The sequence below is a fragment of the Geotrypetes seraphini genome, chromosome 3, assembly GCF_902459505.1.
Source record: "Geotrypetes seraphini chromosome 3, aGeoSer1.1, whole genome shotgun sequence".
Lineage (NCBI taxonomy): Eukaryota > Metazoa > Chordata > Amphibia > Gymnophiona > Dermophiidae > Geotrypetes > Geotrypetes seraphini.
The window spans coordinates 291677807-291702249 of NC_047086.1; the positions used below are offsets into that span (position 1 = coordinate 291677807).

The following is a 24443-nucleotide window of genomic DNA, read 5'->3' on the forward strand; positions in this document are numbered from 1 at the left end:
TAAAAAGAAAGAAATTATTGGATTTAAGACCAAAGCTGAGAGAATTAGGAGCGAAGTTTGGATTGGTATACCCTGCTACTATGAAAGTGACAATTGGAAACAAAACTTTATCTTTCAATGATCCAGAGAAATTAGAAAAATTTATTCAAAACCAGGAAGTACCAATGTCTTCTTAAATTGTTTATCATATTTTAGTTCCTATATATAGATAACTGAATATAGTTAAATAACTAATTTGATAAAAAGGTATTTTAAATTGATTTGGAAAAACTATATATTCAAATCAATTCAAATATTCTACACTAACGATATTCAAAAATGGAATTCAAATGAAATCAAAATTCCAAAAAAAAAAAAAAAAAAACTTCTATTAAGGGAATAAGTGAATGTTTTAAACATGAACTAAGTTTATTAAAGGAAGATATGAATGTATTAAAGGAAAATATAATATAATATTAAAGAATGAATTTATAAGGAAACATTCAATATTAATTAATAATTTTCAGATAAATGATTTTCATTTTTAGAAAAATAGAAAATATTTGAAAGACTACTTTATAATTTTATAATTTTAATTAATTTAATACAATATAAAGTAAAGATCTTCCTCCATGGGGGGATGCGCAGTGAGGGTGCATCTCGAACATATATAACACTAGATACAGAGGAGAGAATAAAGACTCAGATTCCCAGATGTCAAAGCGAGGGAACTACATGTGATGGACAGAGCAGACACCGGAACTATAAAGAAAGACTTTTGTATAACCGTTGAACTTATGGACAGATCTTGTTGTTGCATCGTATTGATCATATAAAGAGAAGAACTACATACATTGGAAAAAGAAGAAAAGAAGAGAAAATGAAAATTCAAAACGGAATAGAAAACTACAATCAAGAATAAAGATGGACTGAGATATACTTGAAGGAAATGAGTTTGTATTGAAATTATTCTCTCTTCTGGATTCAACTAACATAAAAGTAAAAGAAATATATATGTGAAATCGAGATGTGCTTTTACGGTGGGTTCCTCCATAGGAGGGGAATTTTTTGATCATAAAATACTTAATTATATATCATTGAATTCCCATATTATTTAAAATAAAACAAATAAGGGATTATTTATTGATATATATTTATTACAAAAATAACAATTTAGATAAATTAACAATATAATATGCTTTGAATATTATATATATATATATATATATATGTGTGTAACATGGCTAAATTATATTATATTTCATTTAAATAACAAATGTTTTAATTTATAGAATACAATAAGAACAGGTCTTATGGAGTGCTTTATTATCGACTTAGGATGCGTGTTACCAAGTATACACAATTTTTAATTAAAAGGGAGGGTGGGGTGGGGGATGGGAATAGGAAGAGGGGAAAATTAATAATTAAATCTAGAATAATTAAAGAAAAGTGCAGATATCTGATCAAAATTTTATTATTAAGAAGATATTTTATTTTACTCAAATTATTAAATGACAATTAAAATTTTTTCCATTAACGTCAATGGTCTGAATCACCCAGTAAAAAGAAAAAAAATGTTAGGTTTCCTTCACAAGCAAAATGCGGATATCTATTTCATGCAAGAGACACATCTTACAGGGAATGAATCTAATAAACTAATTGGGGGATGGGTATCTAAATGTTTTTTTGCTCCTGCCTTAGGGAAAAAGGCAGGAGTAGCCATACTTATTAATAAGAAATGTACTGCTGATTTTAAACTTATAAAAATTGATCCATTAGGAAGATGGGTACATATCAAAATGATAATGGGAAATACAACCCTGGACTTATTTAATTTATATGCTCCTAATTCAAATCAAATGGAGTTTTTTAAAAAAATTCAACAGATATTACTACCATTGGCTACTTCAAATTTGATAGTAGCTGGAGATTTCAATGCTGTTATGGATCCTATTTTGGATAAGAAACCTAGTAAAATTATAAAATCATTAGGGCTAGAAAATTTGATACAATCTTGTGATTTGGTAGATATATGGCGTATTCTTCATTTTAATGATCAGGAATATTCTTTTTGTTCTCAGGTCCATAAATCATTTTCAAGAATTGATTATATATTTGTTTCTAGTAATTTAGCACAAAAAGTTATGAAAGCAGTTATTGATCCTATTATAATTTCTGATCATGCTGGTGTGTGGATTGATCTAAAAAATGATATAAAAACAAATTTTACATCAATTTGGAAATTTGATAATGCCTTACTTGCTGATGAAAATTTTGTAACAGACCTAAAAGTAAAGATGAAAGAGTTTTTTCAAATTAATAGCACAGACAATATGAATATTGAAATTATATGGGATGCTTGTAAAGCTACAATGAGAGGAAACATTATATCATATTCGGCTTTTATGAAAAAACAGCTTAAAAAACAATTTATGGAATTAGAGGAAGAAATTAAATCATTAGAAAAAAAATTAATTATTAAATGGGAAAATGTAGTATTACAAAAACTATTAAAAGTTAAAACTAAATATAATGAACTCTCTTCACAATTTGTTAGAAAAGAAATGTTCTGTCAGCAATTTAGATATTATGGAAACTCAAATAAAGCTGGAAAAATGTTGGCAAATTTTCTTAAAGCAAAAAAAAGAAAAACTAAAATTATTGCAATAAAAGATACAAAAGGTAATACACACACCAGCACTAAAGATATTGTAAAACAATTTCTTGATTTTTATAAGAGTCTATATACTTCAGATTCTTGTGAAAATAAAGAACAAGATGGCTTAGAGTTTTTAAATTCAATTATTGGACCAAATATTCCAGAACATATAAAAGGAAGTTTAGAAGAACATATATCATTAAAAGAAATAGAACTAGCATTGAAATCTCTTAGAGTTGGATCCGCTCCAGGTGGAGATGGATATACTGTTGAATTTTATAAAACATTTCAAAATATTATATTGCCTTATTTATTAAATTTATATCAATATCAGATACATAATGAAAATATATCAGGTACTATGGCAGATTCTGTAATTATTGTCTTACCAAAACCAAACAGGAATCCTACATTGGTTTCAAACTACAGGCCCATATCATTGTTGAATGTAGATGAAAAATTGCTTGCTAAAGTATTAGCATTAAGATTGGCAAAAGCTCTTCCTTTTATTATAGATGTACACCAAACAGGATTCGTTGCTAAAAGACATTCCTCACATAATACCAGACTGGTACTTCATTCTTTAAACTTAGCGAAAACTATGAATGAACCAGCTTTCTTAATATCGTTAGATGCAGAGAAAACATTTGATAGAGTGGAGTGGAAATTTATGTATCAAGCTTTAAAATGGTTTGGAATAGGTCCCTTTTTTATTAAAATGATTCAAACATTGTATAGCTCTCCTGGAGCAAGATTAAATATAAATAATAACATTTCAGAAAGATTTAACTTGTTACGGGGGGTTAGACAAGGTTGTCCTTTATCTCCCTTACTTTTTGATATTGTTCTTGAACCCTTATTAATTGCAATAAATCAAACTAAGGGAATAAAGGGGATCACATTTTCAAATTGGGAATATAAATTATCTGCATATGCAGATGATATTCTTTTATATTTGAGGAAACCGGAAGATACCATTCCATGTTTATTAAATTTATTAGATAAATTTGGTAAATTTTCTGGATACAAAATAAATTGGGAAAAATCTGAAGTTCTTCCAATTAATGTCCATTGTACCAAAGGATTATTTGATTCATATTCATTCCAATGGAAAGAGGAAGGAATAAAATATTTAGGAATTGTTATTAAAAATACAATTGATGATACAGTAACAGAAAATGAAAAAATTTTATTAAAAAAAATAACAGAAATGTGCGAGCAATGGAATCCTTTACATCTTTCATGGTGGGGAAGAGTTCAAACAATAAAAATGATGATCTTACCTGTGGTTTGTTATCAAATGAGTATGATTCCGATATTTTTTCAGGGGTCATTTTATAAAAAATTAAATAGAATACTTACAAAATTTGTTTGGTTTGGGAAAAGGCCAAGAATCGCTTTAGCAACATTACAAAAAACAATTAGAGAGGGAGGGGTAAATTTTCCAAATTTTTATAGGTATCATCAAGCCTATATTTTAAGACAGGGTATGTATTGGATCCTCCCAGACCTCATGGAGAATGTACCAGACTGGTTATATTTAGAATGGCGACTCCTGTTTCCATTATATCCGGAACATCTTATAAGTATAACAATGCCCAAGAGATATAAAGATCACAGAATTTTATTAGATACATGGAAAACAATAAGATTTATTAGTAATATTACAACAGATCCAATAACTAAATCGTTACATCAATCCATTTGGGTAAACTCCAGGATCAAAATTGGTGGATTCAAAATAATATGGAAGCAATGGATAATTGCAGGTATACGGTCTTTAAATGATGTTATAGTAAATGGATCCATGCTTAGTTTTTCACAATTGCAACAAAAATTTGGATTGAACATAACACAATATTTTAAATGGATGCAATTGAAGCAAGCCATCCAGGAAGGGTTCCCTGAATGGAAAAATCTTAATACTCAATATAGTTTGCAAATCCTTTGCTTTCAGGCAGATTTTTTGGGACACCAAGCCGCAAAATGGTATAAATTATTATATGGATTTTTAAATTAAAAAAAAAGAACAGGACTTAGGGACATTTGGAGTATTGAGATAGGACAGACAATTTCTGCAACTCAATGGCAAAAATTTTGGTCCTGGAGAATACATACTACAATGTCAGCATCTATGAGTCAAACATGGTTATTTTTATTACATAGAGTTTTATGGACCCCTACTCGGTTACAAAAAATAGATAGTTCTAAATCTAATAGATGCTGGCATTGTAAGGTAGAAATTGGGACATTAGATCATTTAATCTATTTTTGTCCCTGTATAAATGCCTTTTGGAAAACAATTTGGCCCCAAATTAATATATTATTAGAAAATCATGTTGGACTTACATATGACACAATTTTATTTGGAACAGCAATGAGAACACAGAGTCCAATATCAGCAAACAATAATAAACTTTTATTGATATTAACAGGGGTCGCCATACAACAAATTACTCAAAACTGGAAAGATCATACAAAATTAAATTTCACTTTTTGGTGGAATTCTATTTGCCATATATATAAGATGGAAAAAGCAATAGCGTTACAACATGGTTATATTAAAAAATTTAATAAAATCTGGGGACCATTGGCTCTTTTTTCTAAAGATCAGATATCATAGCACAATGATAGATCATATAATAGGGGTTAGGGTGGGTACAATATTATAATAACAGATGATATATAATTTATTGCAAAAGGGGTTTTTATATATGTTTGTATTAAAATATATATTGATGGATATTCAAGTGTATATTGAAAATTATATGTATTATATATTTATCACTTGATGTAAGAAATTTAAAATGAATAAAGAACTTTTAAAAAAAAGAAAATAAAATCAGTTTTCCTAAAAAAAAAAAAATAAAGAGGGCAGATAAGGGAGGAGCGGTAGTCCTTATGGACTATGAAATGTACAATACAGAAATTAGTCAACAATTACAGGATGAAGAAGTCTACGTTAAATTGTCTCTAGACCCGACGAAGAGACTACAAAGAATAATTAACAAAATAACAAATGAAGGTCTAAATGAGAAATTCTTAACATATAAAGACTATAAATTTTTAAATGTTAAATCTCCGATAATCCCTGTATTCTATACTCTCCCAAAAGTACACAAAAGATTAGACAACCCACCAGGAAGGCCAATAATGTCCTCTAGAGGTTCTTTGTTAGAACCATTATCGATGTTCGTTGATGAATTTTTAAAAGGAGAAGTACAAAAGACAAAATCATTTATCCTGGACTCCAGGGATCTAATGGTAAAACTTGAAGCAATACCAACAGAGAGCTTCCCTTTTATGTTAGTAACTTTGGACGTCACTTCGCTCTATACTTCCATACCACAGGATGATGCTCTAGCCATTTTAAAGAAAATTTTTGATAAAAGACCAAGGCCTCACAGTATACCAACTGAATTTCTTTTAAACATAGCTCGCATGGAAATGAAAGAAATTTTTTTTATATATAATGACAAGATCTATAAACAAAAAAAGGGTGTAGCCATGGGAGCTACATTTGCCCCTTCGGTGGCAAACCTATACATGGCCGACTTTGAATCAGTTTGGCTAGCCAATTCTCCATTTAGTATATACATCAACAATTGGTATAGATTTATTGATGACGTCCTATTGTTATGGAAAGGCATGGAACGAGATCTCCAATCTTTTTTAAAATGGCTCAATAGCTGTGATGATAATATTCAGTTCACAGTATAATATGCTCAAGATAAAATCAACTATTTAGACATATTAGTAATTCAAACAATGGATCATTTTGAATTCGATTTGTACAGCAAAACAACGGACAGGAATACATTTCTAGATTTCCACAGCTGTCATCCTATAAGTTTGAAAAAGAACCTTCCTTTTTCCCAATTTTTAAGATTGAAAAGGAATTGTTCTAACAAAAAAGACTACCATAAACATGCAAACATCTTAATTCAAAAATTGGAAAGCAGAGGATACCCTAGAAATACACTGAAGAAAGCATACAAGAGAGCTAAATACTATCATCGCGAATGGTTATTACAAAAACAAGATAAAGAACAGAAAGATCAAAATATATTCACATGTGTACTGAAATATTCCACCGCAGGCAGTACTGTAGCCAATATTATCAGAGAAAATTGGAAGATCTTGAAGACAAGTCCGATTTTTGAAAACACTGACATACAGATTGCCTTTTCCAGAGACAAAAACTTAAAAGAAATACTTTCTCCAGCAGTATGTACTCCAAGTCCAGCTAAAACACTGTTACCGAATGGATTTTTTAAGTGTGGTAGATGTAACATCTGTCAGAACACCATACAACAAAAAGATTTTATAAATCCTAAAGATGGAATGATCTGCAAGATTAATCACTTCTTAACGTGCTCCACAGACCACATAGTTTATGCCATAATTTGTCCATGCCAGAAATGGTATATAGGAATGTCAACTAGACCTTTCAAGACACGGATGAGTGAGTATAAATCTAACTTGAAACATGGGAGATTGACAGCCCCCCTGGTAGAGCACTGCAATGAGTTTCAACACAAATTTACAGATTTAAAGTGTTTCTGCTTGGATAAGATTGTAAAGAACAACAGGGGTGGCGACCGGAGAAGACTTCTCTTACAAAAAGAAGCACGTTGGATCCATAGACTAGGTTCTATGAAACCGGACGGTTTAAATACTATAATTGAATGGAGTTCATTTTGAAGAGATCAATGCCTTTATACAATTTTCTATAAAACAATAATGGGTGCACATTTAGTAATAAACATCAATATAAACTAAAGTAAATAGTTAATCATTAGAAAGAGTAGTCTCGTACTAACATGAATAATTGAGCTACGTCTTTAAAACGCATGCGCGGCGTACTTACTATGCTAGCGCCATTTTCTGCCGAAGAAGTTAGAGCAGAGCTGCCCAGTAAGTCACGTGTTTTAAAATATACATTTTATGGGTTTTGTGGTTAAGTTGTAATTTATCACCTTCACGTTTATAATTTCATCTTTTAAATGTTTGCAGCTTATATACGACCCCTGAAGAAGCCGAATCTCCGGCGAAACGGGTCCCGTTGGGCAAAGACAGCTTCTTAAAGATAAGTGCTGTCTTTCAGTTGCAATTTTCACTATAGCACTTTATATTTATATCTACTTCATTTATAGTGCACATAGCATGAACAGATTAAATGTTTGTACCCAATGAATGATATCCTTACACCTGTAACAAGCTGTTATTAAATCACTGGTTGATTCAACAGCACAGGTATCTGAGGGTACTAACTAATACTTCAAACCTATCTTAATGCAAGTCTTTGTTACTGTTATACTATAGAGTTATCAAATATAAGCCATGATATTTCAAGGCAATTTACAATGAAAGGTGCTGGACAAACAGCGAAGTGGTCACAATACAAAGTCATCGAATACAAGCTTACAGAATGGAAGAAATGGAATGTTATAAAATTCTTAGGTTAAGTGTTAAATTTTATTTTTTGAGTATCCTCCAAAGCCAATTTATCATCTCAGAAAATGTATTAATCACAGTTATGAAACTGGACCAAATATTAGAGACTGGTTCTGGATGCAGAGACACTTGCTGGCATCATATCTTCAGCATGGTTAACAAGCTATAGATTTTCAGTGGGCTCTACAACTAGCCTGTAGAATTTCAGTGGATAATGGTGTCTTCTCAACTTCATATCACTGGAGATATCTGGGGCCATTGTTCCTAAAGAGACAATTTCCCCCTCTTCCCATTCTGTCTTAGTGCAATCTCTGCGTGCAGCACTCTCCAGCTTGCCTAGAGCTGAAAGTTATATTAATACAGGAAGAATTTTCATTAGCTGAGACAATAAGGATCTATCACCAGAGCTAAACATTATCACCAGAACTATTGTGGTGTTGTGCACCTTTCCTCTTCTACAGGAAGATCCTGACTGTATGGATTAATGACATGATGGTCTGCAAGATGAAGGAAAAGACCCAGAAGCTTGGCATTACCTTCAAGTATTTGGGTCCATGGCGGCCTCCGTGGAGGTTGTACCCTGGGCCAGGGAGCATATGTGGCCTCTACAGGAGTCTTGTCTCGGTGGTCCCCTCAGCGTCATCCCCTTCAGATGCCCTTCTGTGGATGGAGCCAGCACAGAGCAGCCTGCGCTGGTGGATTCAGGGAGAAGCTCTAGTACAGGGCATGCCTCTTCGAGTCACAGAAAAACTGCTGTAGTCCGGAGATGAAAACAGATGGAAAAAAAGGAGGTTGCTTGTGAGGTTTCAAGCTATTCTGTGCCACCTAGTGCTTCTCAAAAGAACTTCCCGTTGGCGCACAATTCAAACTGTCTAGGAACTTTTTTGAACAGACCTTGTAAACCTTCTTGGGAAAGGGAAATACCTACTGTAGCAAATGTAAATATCTTGAGCCTCTACTGAAAAAGCTTAAAGAATGTTTAAGAGAAACAGATCCAAAGATATATGAAGACCTGCTCTTAGGGCCTGTTTGACTCTGTGAAGTCAAGTATCTGATATGGAATGTCACTTTTTAGAGTAGTTTATTCAACTCACAGAGCCAGCATCTCATCTGCCTTACACTAAATCTCATAACAAGAAGATTATGGGGACCCTGGGGTAAAGCTTAAACATAAGTCAAACTTTTGAAAGACAAAATTGGCAACAATGATTTGATATGAGGTATGAGCCCTTAAGGCTGAATGATCAAAGTATACAATCTTTTGCTGGCTCTGCCCTCCTTTCTTAACATTAAAAGTAAACTCTTGTGTGGAAATAACATAAGTGGAAATAATCAAATGGCAATAGAGTAAAGGCGTAATGCTTTTAAGAAACAAAATTCTAAAGTGCACATATATATCAGTGCTGCTTACTGTCTTCACGTTCACTTTTATTTCTTCCCCTGGTGCCATATTTTTGTGCACACTGTGCTAAACACCTAAGTGATGGTTTCTCACTCAAGAATAGAGCATACTATAATCCACAGTAGATACCAGCCAGTTGACTTTCAGAAGATTCTTTGGATATGCTGCACGGACTACAGAGGAATGTGAAGAATTGCAAAGGGACTTGAACAAACTAGAAGATTGGGCGACGAGATGGCAGATGAAGTTCAACGTTGAGAAATGTAAGGTATTACATGTGGGGAGCAGAAACTCGAGGTACAACTATACAATGGGAGGGATATTATTGAATAAGAGTACCCAGGAAAGGGACTTGGGGGTATTGGTGGACATGACAATGAAGCCGACGGCACAGTGTGAAGCGGCCGCTAAGAGAGCGAATAGAATGCTTGGTATAATCAAAAAGGGTATTACAGCCAGAATGAAAGAGGTTATCCTGCCGTTGTATCGGGCAATGGTGCGCCCGCATTTGGAGTACTGCGTCCAATATTGGTCGCCGTACCTTAAGAAGGATATGGCGTTAGTCGAGAGGGTTCAGAGGAGAGCGACGCGTCTGATAAAAGGGATGGAAAACCTGTCATATGCTGAGAGATTGGAGAAGCTGGGTCTCTTTTCCCTGGAGAAGAGGAGACTTAGAGGGGATATGATAGAGACTTATAAGATCATGAAGGGCATAGAGAGAGTAGAGAGGGACAGATTCTTCAAACTTTCGAATAATAAAAGAACAAGAGAGCACTCGGAAAAGTTGATAGGAGACAGATTCAAAACAAATACTAGGAAGTTCTTTTTTACCCAACGTGTGGTGGACACCTGGAATGCGCTTCCAGAGGACGTGATTGGGCAGAGTACGGTACTGGGGTTCAAGAAAGGATTAGACAAATTCCTACTGGAAAAGAGGATAGAGGGGTATAGATAGATTACTGCACAGGTCCTGGACCTGCTGGGCCACCGCGTGAGCGGACTGCTGGGCACGATGGACCTAGGGTCTGACCCAGCAGAGACATTTCTTATGTTCTTATGTAACCAAGAAACAAAAAGTGATGTGAGAAAGTCGGGAGCTTTCCAATCGGCGACCACATTTATTCAGTTCCATACATGAAAAGACAGTCTTATTCATGCAGGGAGGGCTCAAACATGGCTATGGTTCGGCAAAGCAGCCTGTGTCAGGAGTCAAGTAGAGACCTTACAACATACAAAATGTAGTCTCTGAATAATTGTGAGTGAAAAGCACAAAGAAGCAAAGCTCCAGCACCTATAGCAAAATACAAACAGTTTCTCGTACACTGAACTCATAGATACATATAGATAACTTAATCTAAGATGGTGGGATGCACATGCATACCCTATTGTGGAATTGCTTCTATGGCACAGGGATTAGGAGGCTTTTGCAGATACTGCAGAACACTTGAAAGCTGCCCCTGTGTTTGTGCCATATCCTGCTAGAAAGCACTGGTGCTTCTCCCTTCCTTCAGCTGTTGCAATCCAGCTATCTGCTGGATCCACCAACCCACGTGAACTAGAAAACTCGGCAGTTGAAGCACAGCAGCATTTATGCCATAGGGGAAAACAGGGGTGAGAGATGGGATCCTTGTAAGTGTTTTTAAGGTGTCTCATAGTTAATTATTTTTAACAGCCCTGTGCATTTCACAGTTGACAAATTTGTGGAATGTGATATTTTATAGTACAGACTGAGTCGAATTTAAGCACAGCAACTGAGATCAAACAGGCTTCTTTTTTAATTGAAGTAAATACATTTATGACTCTTGTTTGATAATTATACTCTTTTTATGCATTAAAGGGATCTGCTAGCAGTCCAGTGTCATCTGATAATCCAAGCCCACCAAGTTCTCCCCTGTTTTGCAACCTCCTTCCTGAAAAGAAGAGTACTACACTGAGAGCTAAGGTAAACAGATGCAATATTTGATATGCAAATAGTATGTATATGTGTGTGTCTCTCTGCTTATCTATGCCTGGTTGTACTTTAGAAATTAGTAGTAGTAGATGATTCTTGAAAGAAGCTTCCATGAGTACTGACATTTTGGAAAACAAAACATTTAGAGGAGCCATTACTCATTTCAGTGCTCATTGATTAAGTGAAGTTAGTGAAGCCTCCAATTTTAATTCCAGTAGCAGATTATCTTTAGCCATAATATGCATGAAAGTGCTAATTATTACTGGCAATTGCAACCAAAGACCAGTTCAAGAAAGTGTGCCTAGATTTTATGTAAAAAAAGGGGGGGAGGACACTTGGGATCAGTTGGTACTTTTCAAAGTGACAGTGAGTTTGATCAAATAGGCTAATGATTAAATCAGTGAGCTGATAACCAGGAAAGCCAGGGTTCAAATCCTGCTTATCCCACTGCACTTTCCTTGTGACCCTAGGCAATTTATTTCATTCTCAATTAACTCTGGTATAACTTAAATTTTAAGATTTGGCAGGGAAATAACTTGTACACTTGAATGTAATTTGCCTTCAGCCTGGGCTTCAAAGAGTCAAGTAATAAATCTAGAATTCAAATCCAAAAACCTTAGAAGCAATGGCTTCAACTCTGCATTTCACTGTCTGCCTGCTTTGCTTATTAAAAATTAATACTAAAATAGATCAGCATGCAGAGGGTCTACTTCTAGATTAAAAGTATCCTACTGTCTCTCAAAATATGCCCTTTTTCATAACCCTCAGGTTGGTAACTCCCAATTCTTTAGCGCACTCCAGACCAGTAGAGGTTAACTTTACGAATGGGTATATATCTAATCATGACCAGCAGGTGGAGACTGAAAACAAAACTTTGGGACAGTATATCCTAGCCCCTCCTCTCTATTTCCCTCAGTCTTCTTTCAGTCTCCAGCAGGTGTTGAGTGATCTGTACCCATCTCCCTTGGTAGGGCTGTTGGAATTTGTTTAGGGGGTTTATTGTCCCTGTTTTTAGCCGGACGGAGCGTGGACGGACTCTGTTTGGGGGTTCGTCCGACCTCGGGGGTGTCAAACCCGGCGGGTCACGAGCGGGGTCCCTCCCCCCACTTCCTCCACCTCCCCACATTTTTTTAGAGGAGCCTCAGCAGTAAGCCTTGCCCCCTAAATCAAGCAAGGCATATTGCTTCGAGAGCCTGTGGAGTCTGTTCTGTAAAAAAAAATAAAATAAAATAAATCCTGAGGTAGTGCTGGTCTGGAGGGTTGTATCCCTTTAAGAAAACTGTATTTTACTGTATTTTTTCAACTAACCGGCACTTTTTTTGCAGCTAGGTCGCGTATGGAGCAATGAGCACTTCTAAAGGGAAAAAGTGCTCATTGTGCTCCAGACGCGAGGCACTCGCGGCCGGCCTGTGCAAGCGGTGTTCAGGCCGGTGCGGTGGAGGAGCTCCGTCGGCAGCGGCTGCAGGTGCCCAGAGCTCCCCGCCGATGGTGCCTCGCGAGTCGGCAGGGAACGGTGGGGAAGCCCGGTCTTCTCCGTCCGCCCACGGAGGGATTCCCCAAACCGCCGACGGTCGGGTGTTAGAGGATTCCCTCTCAGCTGATTTTTTGACAGCTGATGCCGGCTTGCCTGCTTTAGCGGCTGAGACTATTCAGGTTTCTCAGCCGCTTCAGGCTATGGAGGGAGCTTTTTTGGCGGGAAAACCGCCATCTTCTCTGTCTGGCCCCTCCATTTTGTCTTCCACCTCAGGTGACCTTCCCCCTGTTTTGACTATGCAGGGGCAAGGTTCTGCTGGGTCCCCTGCTGTGGCAGGGAGTCCCTTGGGACCCTCGGGGGGTTTTTCTCCTGAATTTTTCTTTTCTTTATGCAGAGCCTATTTTCAGGCGGCTGGGGGTCCCGGTTGCGCCCAGGGGGTTTCGGGGGGTGGGTTTTCCTCCGCGCTCCCTGCGGCTTTGCCTCTTTCGTCTGGCGTGACGTCCCCTCCGCCGCCTCCCTTGTCCAAGCGTCCGCGGGTGTCGTGGGACGAGAATTTGTGGTCGGAGGAACGGGTCGGTCTGGAGGAGGACCTGGACCCTTCTGAGGAGTTCCAGGACTCTCTGGAGGGGACGGAAGCTGGCGGCGGGTTGTCGGATTTCCCGTTCTCCAGTGACGAGGCGTCCGTGGTGCGCCTTTTTCAGAAAGATGAGCTGCCTGACCTTATTCAACAGGTTTCTTCGGTTTTGCGTTTTGAGGACGCGCCGCCGGAGACTCCGCGTGTGGGGGACCCCCTGTTACGGGGGATCCGTTCCGTTTCCCGCTCTTTTCCTATGCATCAGGATATTCGGGATATTATTCTGGAGCAGTGGAAAACGCCGGAGACACCGTTTCGGCTGGCGCGCAGCATGGCTCGCCTGTATCCCATTCCTGAAGGGGATCGGGCTACGTTAGCTTCGCCAGTCGTGGATGCGGTGGTCTCGGCAATTTCCAAGCGGCATACCGTGCCTGTTGAGGGCGGTTCTGCCTTGCGGGACCCTGAGGAGCGCAAATTGGAGAGCATCCTTAAGCAAAATTTTCAGGTCTCTGCCTTTGGGGTCCAGGCGGCTATTTGTGGGGGACTGGTCGCTCGCGCCGTGTTTCGGTGGGCGGAGCGGGTCTTGGATCGAGAGTCTGACGACTGGTCTCTGGTGGATCAGGAGGTTGCGAAGATTGAGATGGCGGCCTCATTCCTCTCAGATGCTCTATATGACTTGGTGCGGATATCGGCTAAGTCTATGGCTTTTGGCGTGGCCGCAAGGCGTGTGTTGTGGCTGCGCGCTTGGGCGGCGGATGCTGCGTCCAAAGCTAAGCTTACTAAATTTCCCTTTCGGGGGTCGTTTTTGTTTGGAGAGGACTTGGATAAGTTGATTCAGACTCTGTCGGACTCGAAAGTTCCCCGTCTGCCGGAGGACCGTGCCCGTCCGGCGTCTCGGGGGGGTGCGGCCCGGGGGCGTTTGCGGGATTTTCGCAAGTATCGCCCTGGGCGTGGGGCTGCTTCTTTCCAGTCTCCGGGATTTTCCCGGGGTCGGTTCTTCCAGCGCATGCAGCCCTTTCGGGGGGCCCGTCGGGGGGCAGGGAATCCCTCCGCCGGTTCCCCCGCTTCCCGTCCTGCACAATGACGCCTTGCCGGCGCCCCCTTTGGTTCCGGTGGGGGCTCGGCTGCGCGAATTTTTCCCCAAATGGGCCGAGATCACGTCCGATCAGTGGGTCCTGGAGGTGGTGCGGGACGGTTATGCCCTGGAGTTCGCCCGCTCTCTGCCGGACTTTTTCCTCGCTTCTCCATGTCAGACTCCTGGGAAGATGCAGGCTTTTCGCCAGACCCTTCAGCACTTGCTAGATCTCAGGGAAGTTGTTCCAGTGCCCCCTCCGGAGTGGGGCACGGGCAGGTACTCCATTTACTTTGTGGTGCCCAAAAAGGAGGGGACTTTTCGGCCCATCCTCGATTTAAAAGGGGTCAACAGGGCTCTCAAGATTCCCTCTTTCCGTATGGAAACTCTGCGGTCGGTCATTCTGGCGGTTCAGCCGGGGGAGTTTCTCACTTCTCTCGATCTGACGGAGGCCTACTTGCATGTTCCCATTCGGGCCTCTCATCAGCGTTTCCTGCGCTTTGCGATCTTGGGTCGGCACTTTCAGTTCTGTGCGCTTCCCTTTGGGCTGGCCACGGCTCCTCGGACGTTCACCAAGGTGATGGTGGTCGTCGCGGCAGCTTTGCGGTCGGAGGGCATCCTGGTACACCCCTACCTGGACGACTGGTTAATTCGGGCAAAGTCGTTGCAGGAAAGCTCCCGGGTTACTGCTCGGGTGGTGGAGTTTCTCCGGTCGCTGGGCTGGGTGGTCAACCTTTCCAAGAGTCGGTTGGTCCCGGCTCAGCGTCTGGAGTACCTAGGGGTGCTGTTCGACACCTCCTTGGGGAGGGTCTTCCTCCCAGAGGGCCGGGTGAGCAAATTGCAATCTCAGATTCGCCTGCTTTTGGCGTCCCGGTGTCCTCGGGCGCGAGATTTCCTCCAGGTCTTGGGGTCGATGGCGGCGTCCCTGGACGTGGTGAGGTGGGCGCGGGCCCACATGCGTCCTCTCCAGTATGCTCTGCTCCGGAGGTGGTCTCCCCAGAGGCACGGGATGGATGTTCCGGTTCCCCTGCGAGGCTTGGCGCGCTGCAGTCTGCGTTGGTGGCTCCAGACCCCTCACCTAGTTCAGGGGGTGGGTCTGGATCTCCCGCAGTGGACGGTGCTCCTGACGGATGCGAGTCTCCTGGGTTGGGGGGCTCAGTGTTTGGGTCACTCAGCTCAGGGCACCTGGTCCGCGGAGGAGGCCGCCTGGTCGATCAACGTGTTGGAGACCAGAGCGGTCCGTCTGGCGCTGTTGGCTTTCCACTCCCTGTTGCTGGGCAAGTCGGTCAGAGTGCTGTCGGACAATGCCACGGCGGTGGCTTATGTCAATCGTCAGGGGGGCACCAAGAGCACTCAGGTGGCGCAGGAGGCGGCTCTGCTCATGGTTTGGGCGGAATCCCATCTGCTGGACCTCTCGGCCTCTCATATAGCCGGAGTAGAAAATGTTCAGGCAGACTTCCTCAGTCGTCACTTCCTAGATCCAGGAGAGTGGTGTCTCGGCGCCGAGGCGTTTCAGTTGATAGTGCAGGCTTGGGGGCAGCCCCTGATGGACCTGATGGCCACGGGTGGCAACGCCAAAGTGCCCCGCTTCTTCAGTCGTCGCAGGGACGGTCTGGCCGAGGGTCTGGATGCTCTGGTCCAGCAGTGGCCAACGGAGGGGCTGTTGTATGTGTTCCCTCCTTGGCCGCTGGTGGGCAGAGTGCTTCTTCGCATTGTTCACCATCCGGGTTTGGTGGTGCTGGTGGCGCCGGATTGGCCTCGACGTCCGTGGTATGCGGATCTGGTGAGGCACCTGGTAGCGGATCCTCTTCCTCTGCCTCTCTCGGACGACCTTCTGATGCAGGGTCCCATTCCCATGTTCGACCCGTCTCCCTTCTGTCTTACGGCGTGGCTCTTGAAAGGGGTCGCCTTAGCAAGAAGGGATATTCAGACAAGGTGATCTCTACACTGTTGGGGTCCCGGAGGCTTTCTACCTCTCGGGCTTATGTGCGGGTTTGGCGTCTCTTTGAGGAATGGTGTCGGGCGCGGGGAGTGACCTCTTTTCGCGCTTCTCTGCCTAACATTCTGGAGTTCTTGCAGGATGGCCTGGATAGAGGCCTGGCTTCGTCTTCTCTCCGGGTTCATCTTGCGGCCCTGTCGGCTTTTCGAGGGTTGGTGTCAGGTCAGCGTTTATCGGCTCTTCCTGATGTGATTCGGTTTTTGCGGGCGGCCAAGTTGCTTAGGCCTCCCCTACGGCCCTCGGTTCCCTCTTGGGATCTTAATCTGGTTCTCTCTGTTTTGGTGCGTCCGCCTTTCGAGCCCTTGGACGACTGTTCTTTGAAGGACCTTACTTTGAAGGCGGTCTTTTTGGTGGCCATTACTTCTGCTAGGCGTGTTTCTGAGCTGCAGGCTTTCTCTTGTAGGGCTCCCTTCTTGGAGTTTTCTAGGGAGCGGGTCGTCTTGCGGCCTGTTCCTTCCTTTCTGCCGAAGGTTGTTTCTCCTTTTCATGTCAATCAATCGGTGGTTCTCCCGGTCTTGGGTGGTCGGGAGGGCTCTTCTGAGCAACGGCAACTGCGCAAGTTGGATGTCGGTCGGGTCCTTCGCTCTTATGTGCAGCGGACCCAGGAATTCCGGAAGTCCGATCATCTCTTTGTCCTCCTGGCGGGTCCTCGTCGGGGAGCTGGCGCTTCTAAGGCTACTATTGCGCGCTGGATCAAGGAGACGATTGCTTCCGCTTATCTTCTGAAACAGCAGCCTGTTCCGGAGTTTCTCAAGGCTCATTCCACTCGGGGTCAGGCGGCTTCTTGGGCTGAGTCGTCGCTCGTGCCTCCAGTGGATATTTGTAAGGCTGCGGTTTGGTCTTCCTTGCATTCCTTTGTTCGTCATTATCGGGTTGATGTGCAGGCGCGTCGGGACGCGGTGTTCGGTGAGCGTGTACTGGTATCGGCCCTTCGGGGGTCCCGCCCGTGAGAGGGACTGCTTTGGTACGTCCCATTCGTAAAGTTAACCTCTACTGGTCTGGAGAGTGCTAAAGAAGGAGAAATTAGGTTCTTACCTGCTAATTTACTTTCTTTTAGCTTCTCCAGACCAGTAGAGGTCCCCACCCTGTCTGTTGTTGTTGTTGTTGGGGCTGTTGCGCGGGCAGTTTTTGGTTTTTGCTGCGGGTTCTAGTATTTTTCTAGGGCCGGGGAGAATTGAAGAACAGCGGCTGTGGCTCGGCTGGCTTAGCTGGCGAGCTGTGGGGACATTCTTCCTTCGGGAATTTCTCCTCTGCATTTTCCAACAGCATTTTGGGTATGTTATTTGTTACTCCTTTCGGAGTATTGTTTTTTCTCTCTGTTGTTTTCCAGTTCTTGGTTCTGCTTGGCTATTCGGCAGACTGAGGGAAATAGAGAGGAGGGGCTAGGATATACTGTCCCAAAGTTTTGTTTTCAGTCTCCACCTGCTGGTCATGATTAGATATATACCCATTCGTAAAGTTAACCTCTACTGGTCTGGAGAAGCTAAAAGAAAGTAAATTAGCAGGTAAGAACCTAATTTCTCCTTCTGTTACATCCCCTCAGGAATCAATACAATAGGAGTTTTATCTCAACCTGCGAACTGGGTTTTGCAGAAAACCATACACTTTTTTCCTCTGCTCTCCCACTTAGCTGAGTAACACAGAGCCCCCTAAGTTTTTATTTCTGCAAACGAACCATGCAGAAGTGTTTCTGATCTGCTCTTCTTTTTCTTGTTTTTTCACTTAAGTTTGTCTTTTTCTCAGTAGCTTCGGTGCCTTGAGACCCCTTTTCGAGGGGTTCTCTGCCTGGGAAAGAAAGCAGTTTCTGCAAAGGCGGACTGCAGTTTCACAGGAAAAACTTCGGGTGGACCTGTAGAGCCAGCCTGCTTTGTGCCACCACTAGGCTTGGAGCCCATTCCCCTGAGAGCAAGCTTGCCTCCTGACTTTGTCAGAGGCTTAAGCGCAGACTGTATGCGCCCTGAGTAAGAATCCTTGTGATATCAGGGCGCAGGCTGTTTTTCCACCTGGCAAGGTTCCGAGAGGATGGAGGTTTCAGTCGGGGACCATCCGACTGGTAGCCCAAAGATCCTGAAGACTAGATTATTTGGAGGCAGACATTCCATTTCCTTCACTTCAGCTGCACAGACAGCTAACAGGCTGGCACTTTGGAGACCGAGTACAGCCCCATTATTTCCTATGGAAGAATCAGGCAGGAGGGGGTGTCTAAAAAAACTGAGTTTTTAGCAGTTTCTGGAAGTAAGAGTTCAGGTCTCCCACCTCCAAAACCCCTATTTTGACATTGTTTATGTTCCTAAATCATCTCCAAGAGCCATTTTTGGCATGAATTTAAGTACTGGCAGTGGCCATCTTGGATTTTTATCTATCTTTTTTTCAACTTCTTTTTTTCTGCCTCATAACCCCTTAATTTTACTAAAAAATCATCAAGGATGGACTCTTCAACCTCTATTCAGATAAATTAATGTGTGGATTGCACCGGACTCTCGACAGAGGGACGTCCATGCACTGCGTGCTGTGGCACGTGAAGGGAGGGAGCGGGAGCTTTGGGCTTTGTTTCCTCTGGGTCCTCTAGTGCTGGGGAGCAAGTGTGGGTCTGGGAAATGGGCAAAAAATCCTGCTCAGTACCAGGTTTTGGTGGTGGCACAAAATGGAAGCAAGCCAAGTCCAGGGACACCTCGAAAGTGTTTGGTGTCTGTAGGGAGCTGCGTGTGGCTTTTCCTTGGAATTTGTTCAGCTCATGTGGAGAGCATACCATATGGACTCATCTTAAGCGGCTCAACCAGCGGGCACGCCACAGACTTCCAAGCTAGTGCATTCCTTTGTGGAGGTCACTACTCAGGTTCCCAGTACCCAAATGCCTACAGACCCTGACTGCCTTAGTTGACACACTGTTGCTATGCCACTTTTATCACTGGACTCTGCTTCTACCCTGGATAACACTAATTCCCTTTGTGGAACATTTAAGATGTCTCAGGAAGCCCTGACCTTGGTGGTGACCTCTCCATCTGCTGGCTGTTTAAGTCAGCCTCTGTCCACCATTTTATTGCAGATGCCATAAAGGAACCGAAGTTGGAGGGTCAGCCCTCCACATCTCAATGTACAGTCATGAGCCCAGTGCTCTAATGTCCTTTTTTCTGGCACATTCAGATTTCACAGCTCTGTTTTCAGAGCAATGGGAGACACCAGTGAGTTCCTTCAGACTGACTAAAGCTTTGTCTAAGCTTTATCCTATGGCACCAGAATTTCAGTACCTGTTTGAGCAATCGAAGGTTAATTCGGCAGTGGCTCAGGTTGCTAAGTGCACTGCCCTCCCTAGTAAAGGGGGAGTGATGCTTAAAGATTCCCAGGGTGGATATGGTCCTGAAGCTCTTTGAGATGGCTTCTTTGGGCATTAAGGCAGCAGCACCTGCTTGCTTTGTGGCATGTGCCTGTCGCACAAGATTGTGATGGGATCCATCGGTGGAAGAGGACGCCTGCCTCCCAGCTAGAGCTTGAAGGGGTGGATTATGTGTCTGATGCCTTATATGGCCTTATAAGGCTTCTAGATAAAGTTTTGGCTTATGCAGTGTCAGCTTGAAGAATGCTCTGGATTCGCCACTGGACTGGAGATTCGGCCTCTAAGGCAACCCTAAGCAGACTCCCTTTTAAGGCACAAATGCTTTTTGGAAAGGGGCTGGATAACCTAATGGCTACTGTGGCAGACTGCTGCCTTATATCCCTCCTGGATAACAAGCTTTGACGTACCCCTGGAGGCAGTTGCAGTAATCTTTGTCCCTCATATAGGTTTTGCTAATATTCCACAGGCTCAACCATTCAGAGATATTCCCAGAGCTACAGACAATAGCAACCCCAGATGCCAGCATCCTTGGGTCCTTGCTCCAGCTCTGCCACCAAGAAGTCCCAATAATGCCAGGTCTTTAGTTGCACCTCCTCATATTGGAGGCTGGTTGTTGGAGTTCCTGCAGGAATGTGAACAAATCTCTTCAGACCAATGGGAACTAGACATCATACGGGCGGGACACAAGATAAACTTATTTCATCTCCCCCCAGATTTATTTCTGGATACTCCAGCAGGAAAGCTGGAGAAGACATTAAAGGTCTGGATGACACTACAGCATCTCTTGGATATTCAAGCTATAGTGCCAGCTCCCGAAAGTGAATCGGGCTCCGGCAGATACTTCTTATACTTCATTGTGCCAAAGAAAGGCTCAGAGGACTGGAGCCCCATTCTGGATCTCAAATCGGTTAATGCCTTTCTGCAGATTCTGCACTTTCAAATGGAGACGGTGCGTTCAGTCATCGCAGCAGTGGCTCTGGGGAAGTTCGTGCATCTCTGGATCTGACATAGGTTTATTTCCATTGCAAATGCAAGCAGTGACTCACTTCCGGCTCACCACACAATTGTTTCCCACGTACTCACCTTTATAGGATCCCCAGGGACCCCTGAAGAAGACTTTTTGTTGAAACGCGGACCATGTGGATGATTTTAGTGTACCTTTGGAACTTTGATACTTTCAAATAAAGTCCATTTAGGAACATCGTCACTCCACAGAGTTTTTTTGGTTTTCTCTAGATTTTCTTCTTTGTGGATATTTTGGGGTCAATTCCTTTTGTTTTTCTGTGTCTGTATATGACCATTTGGTTGAGGATGGGCTGGGGAGGGCTTCAATGGCTGGGATGGTTTAGATGGGCTGGAGTGAGCTTTGACAGAGACTTCAGTAGATAGAACCTAAGCACAGTACCGGGCAGAGCTTTGGATTCTTGCCCAGAAATACCTAAGAAGAAGAAAAAAAAATTAATTTGAATCAGGTTACGCAGACTGGATGGACCATTCAGATCTTTTTATCTGCCATCATCTACTGTGTTACCATGTTCAGGCTCTCTCTGTGGCACATGTTACCGGAGTGGAAAATGTGCAAGCAGACTTTCTCAGTCGCTAAGTCTTGGACCCGGGAGAGTGGTCTCTCTCACAGAGAGTGTTTTGTCATTGTGAGGCGTTGGGGCAGGGCACGATGGACTTGATGGCTTCAGCCAAGAACTCGAAGGTCAAGAGCTTCTTCAGTCGCAGAACAGAGCCAGGAAGCTTAGGGATAGATACATTGGTTCAGCCCTGGCCAACTCAAGAACTCCTTTACATCTTTCTGCCATGGCCCTTAGTGAGCCAAATCATCTGCAGGATAGCAACCCTTCAAGTTGGGTGATCCTGGTTGCTCTGGACTGGTCTTGCTGTCCATGGTATGCGGATCTGGTCCATCTTCAGCGGTTCAAAAACTCAGGCCTCTTCATTGCGACCTGCTCAGTCAGGGACCAGTTCCCATAGAGAACTCCTCAGCGATTTGGTTTTACAGCATGGCTTTTGAACGCAGGGCCTTGATTCAGAGGGACTAATCCGATGTAGTCATTTGACGTCCAAGAAACCTACCATGGCGGCTTCCGCCAAGACTTGGAAGGCTTTCCAACAATTGTGTGCCAGAGAACAGGTGGAGCTGTTGCATACTCCCATTCCTGTGGTCCTTGCTTTCCTCCAGGCCGGTCTGAAAAAAGGCCTAGCGGTAGCCTTTCATAAGGTACAGGTGGCAGGCCTTTCCTGTTTTAGAGCGCACAGTGGTTGCAGTTCACTTACTTTGCATCCAGATGTGACTAGATTTCTCAGGGGGGCGCTTCACTTGCGACCACCCCTGTAACATTCTTTTCCTATGTGGAGTCTTAATTTTGTGCTAAAAGGGCTTGCATAAGCTCCTTTTGAGCCGCTCAAGGATGCATCCCTTCTGGACGTTACAGTCAAGGCAGTTTTCCTCATGGTGATTATTTTAGCAAGGTATATTTTGAAGCTGCAGGCTCGCAGAGAGCTCTTTCTCCAGTTTACAGAGGTGGGGGTATCCCTCCGTAAAGTTCCTTCCTTTCTTCCAAAAGTGGTTTCAGATTTTCATGTCAAGCAGTAAGTTCGTCTACCTTCTTTTCATGCCCCAGGTTCAAAGCGGAAAGATCAGATTCTGAGAAGACTGGATGTGCAAAGTTTTACTCCACTACTTAAGAGAGGACAAATGATTTTTGTCTTTCTTACCATTTGTTTGTCCTGACTAGCCAGTCCAGACGAGGTAGGCTGGCGTACATGATATCTATTGTCCAATGGATCCGCAAGGCCATTTTGTCAACTTACATCACCTTTGGCAAGTAACCACCAGTTTCTCTCAAAGCTCTTGATAAGAGGTGTCGCAGTTTCGTGGAGAGTCTCTAGCGATTCATCCAGCTGAAATTTGTAGAGCGGCCACTTAGTCTTCCTATCATACCTTTATAAGATTTTAGAGTGGATGTGGCAACATTATCAGGGAGTTCCCAAACCCATCGTTATCATTTCCTCTTCTAGGGGTTATCGCTTGCTTTGATATGGACTAAAAAGAGAGGATACTGCTCAAGTAGACAAGCAGAGCTGAGTAAAATGATATGGTGTCTTCTACAATCCAACTCGCGATCTGAGGTGTACAACCCGTCCTTAAAGAATTGTATGCTGTTCTACAGGAAAGAGGATTATCGAGGTAAGATCCTAATCCTTCCTTTGTTTCAGATTCTCTGTATCATCACCCTTGAAAACCATTTCTGGTGCAGTAGCTTCCCTGACACCTTCCTCAGTAAAGATGGAAGCAAAGGATTCATTCAGATTCTCCACCATGGCCTTGTCCTCTCTTAGTGTGCCTCCTTTACTCTTTGATAACCTATTGGTCTAGTTGGATCCCTCACAGGCATAGTGCTTCTGATATACTTGAAAAAGTTATTACTATAAATTTTTGCCTCTAACAAACAAGTTTTTTTTTCAGATTCTTTTAGCCTTTGTTTTAAATGCTTTGCATCTAACATACCAATAAATACTGCTTCCCATATTTTTCATTCAGAAACATATATTCACTGGGCAACAAATACTTTTCTTATTTTTGTTACACTGTTCTTGCACTTTGTCATGCACTCTAAAATTTTGCAATTAATTATATAACCTCTTGTATTCATATTGAATAATTATATAGTATTTTATTTTCAGAAAATATTAATTTATGCACCACAGGTAATGATTTTGTATATAAATATACAGGTGTCTGGCTTACATAAATCCAGATCTGTGGGATCAGGCTTGATGACAAAGTTGAAATCAATGGCACCTGCAAAAGTCAGTGGATTAAGCAAGAAATTGACTACTACACAGAAAAAAAATCATCAGAATAATGAGAACAGCCCAGGACTGCAAGTCACCATTAATGATCTCTGGAAGAACTTTGGGTTTAAGAAGTATGTGGTTTTAATTTACATCTAGAAATACGAGTTATGGGCTGGCACCATAGTTTGATAGTATTTTGCATTTACACCCTCATTCTACAAAGCGCACCACAAGTTAGGTGCCAATTCCATGCTACAACAGCAGTTATGCATCAAAATGATGGTGAAACGGCAAGTAAATGCATAAGTGCACTTGGATGCTATTATAGAACTAGCATCTAAGTGTTCTAGGACATAATTGTAAGGAAGGCATTCACATAGGAGAGGCATGTGCAACTTATAGAATACTGTCAATTGTATGCGCAAGATGCAATATTTAGATGAGCACCTTAACTCCTGCTGTTGACGTGGTGTAAGTGGGTGCATCTAAATGTTGGCACATAACTTTTATGTTAGTATTTTATACTGGATTTGGCATACCAATTTGCTATTATAGAATACTAACTTAAGTGCCCAAGTTATCAGCCCACTGGACTCGCCAATAGGCTATTCCTCTAATCAGTGGCACTTTAACCTGGATATCTGATTAAATCTTGGCAAACAAAATTTACCAGCAAGATTTAATTTAGTTGGTTGTCTGATAGTGCTGATTTTTAGTCAACGTGGATTTGAT

At 42.3% G+C, this 24443-nt stretch overlaps 1 protein-coding gene across 3 annotated transcripts in view; it reads left to right on the forward strand.

Moving 5' to 3' along the window:
- The window catches only part of EXO1 (exonuclease 1), a 129757-nt gene that overhangs the window by 90783 nt on the left and 14531 nt on the right, over positions 1 to 24443 (forward strand). For all 3 annotated transcript variants that reach the window (XM_033937251.1, XM_033937249.1, XM_033937250.1), the window contains exons 12-13: positions 11335 to 11439; positions 23649 to 23842. In XM_033937251.1, coding sequence (XP_033793142.1) covers positions 11335 to 11439; positions 23649 to 23842 — 299 coding nt within the window. The remainder of the gene's footprint in view (positions 1 to 11334; positions 11440 to 23648; positions 23843 to 24443) is intronic.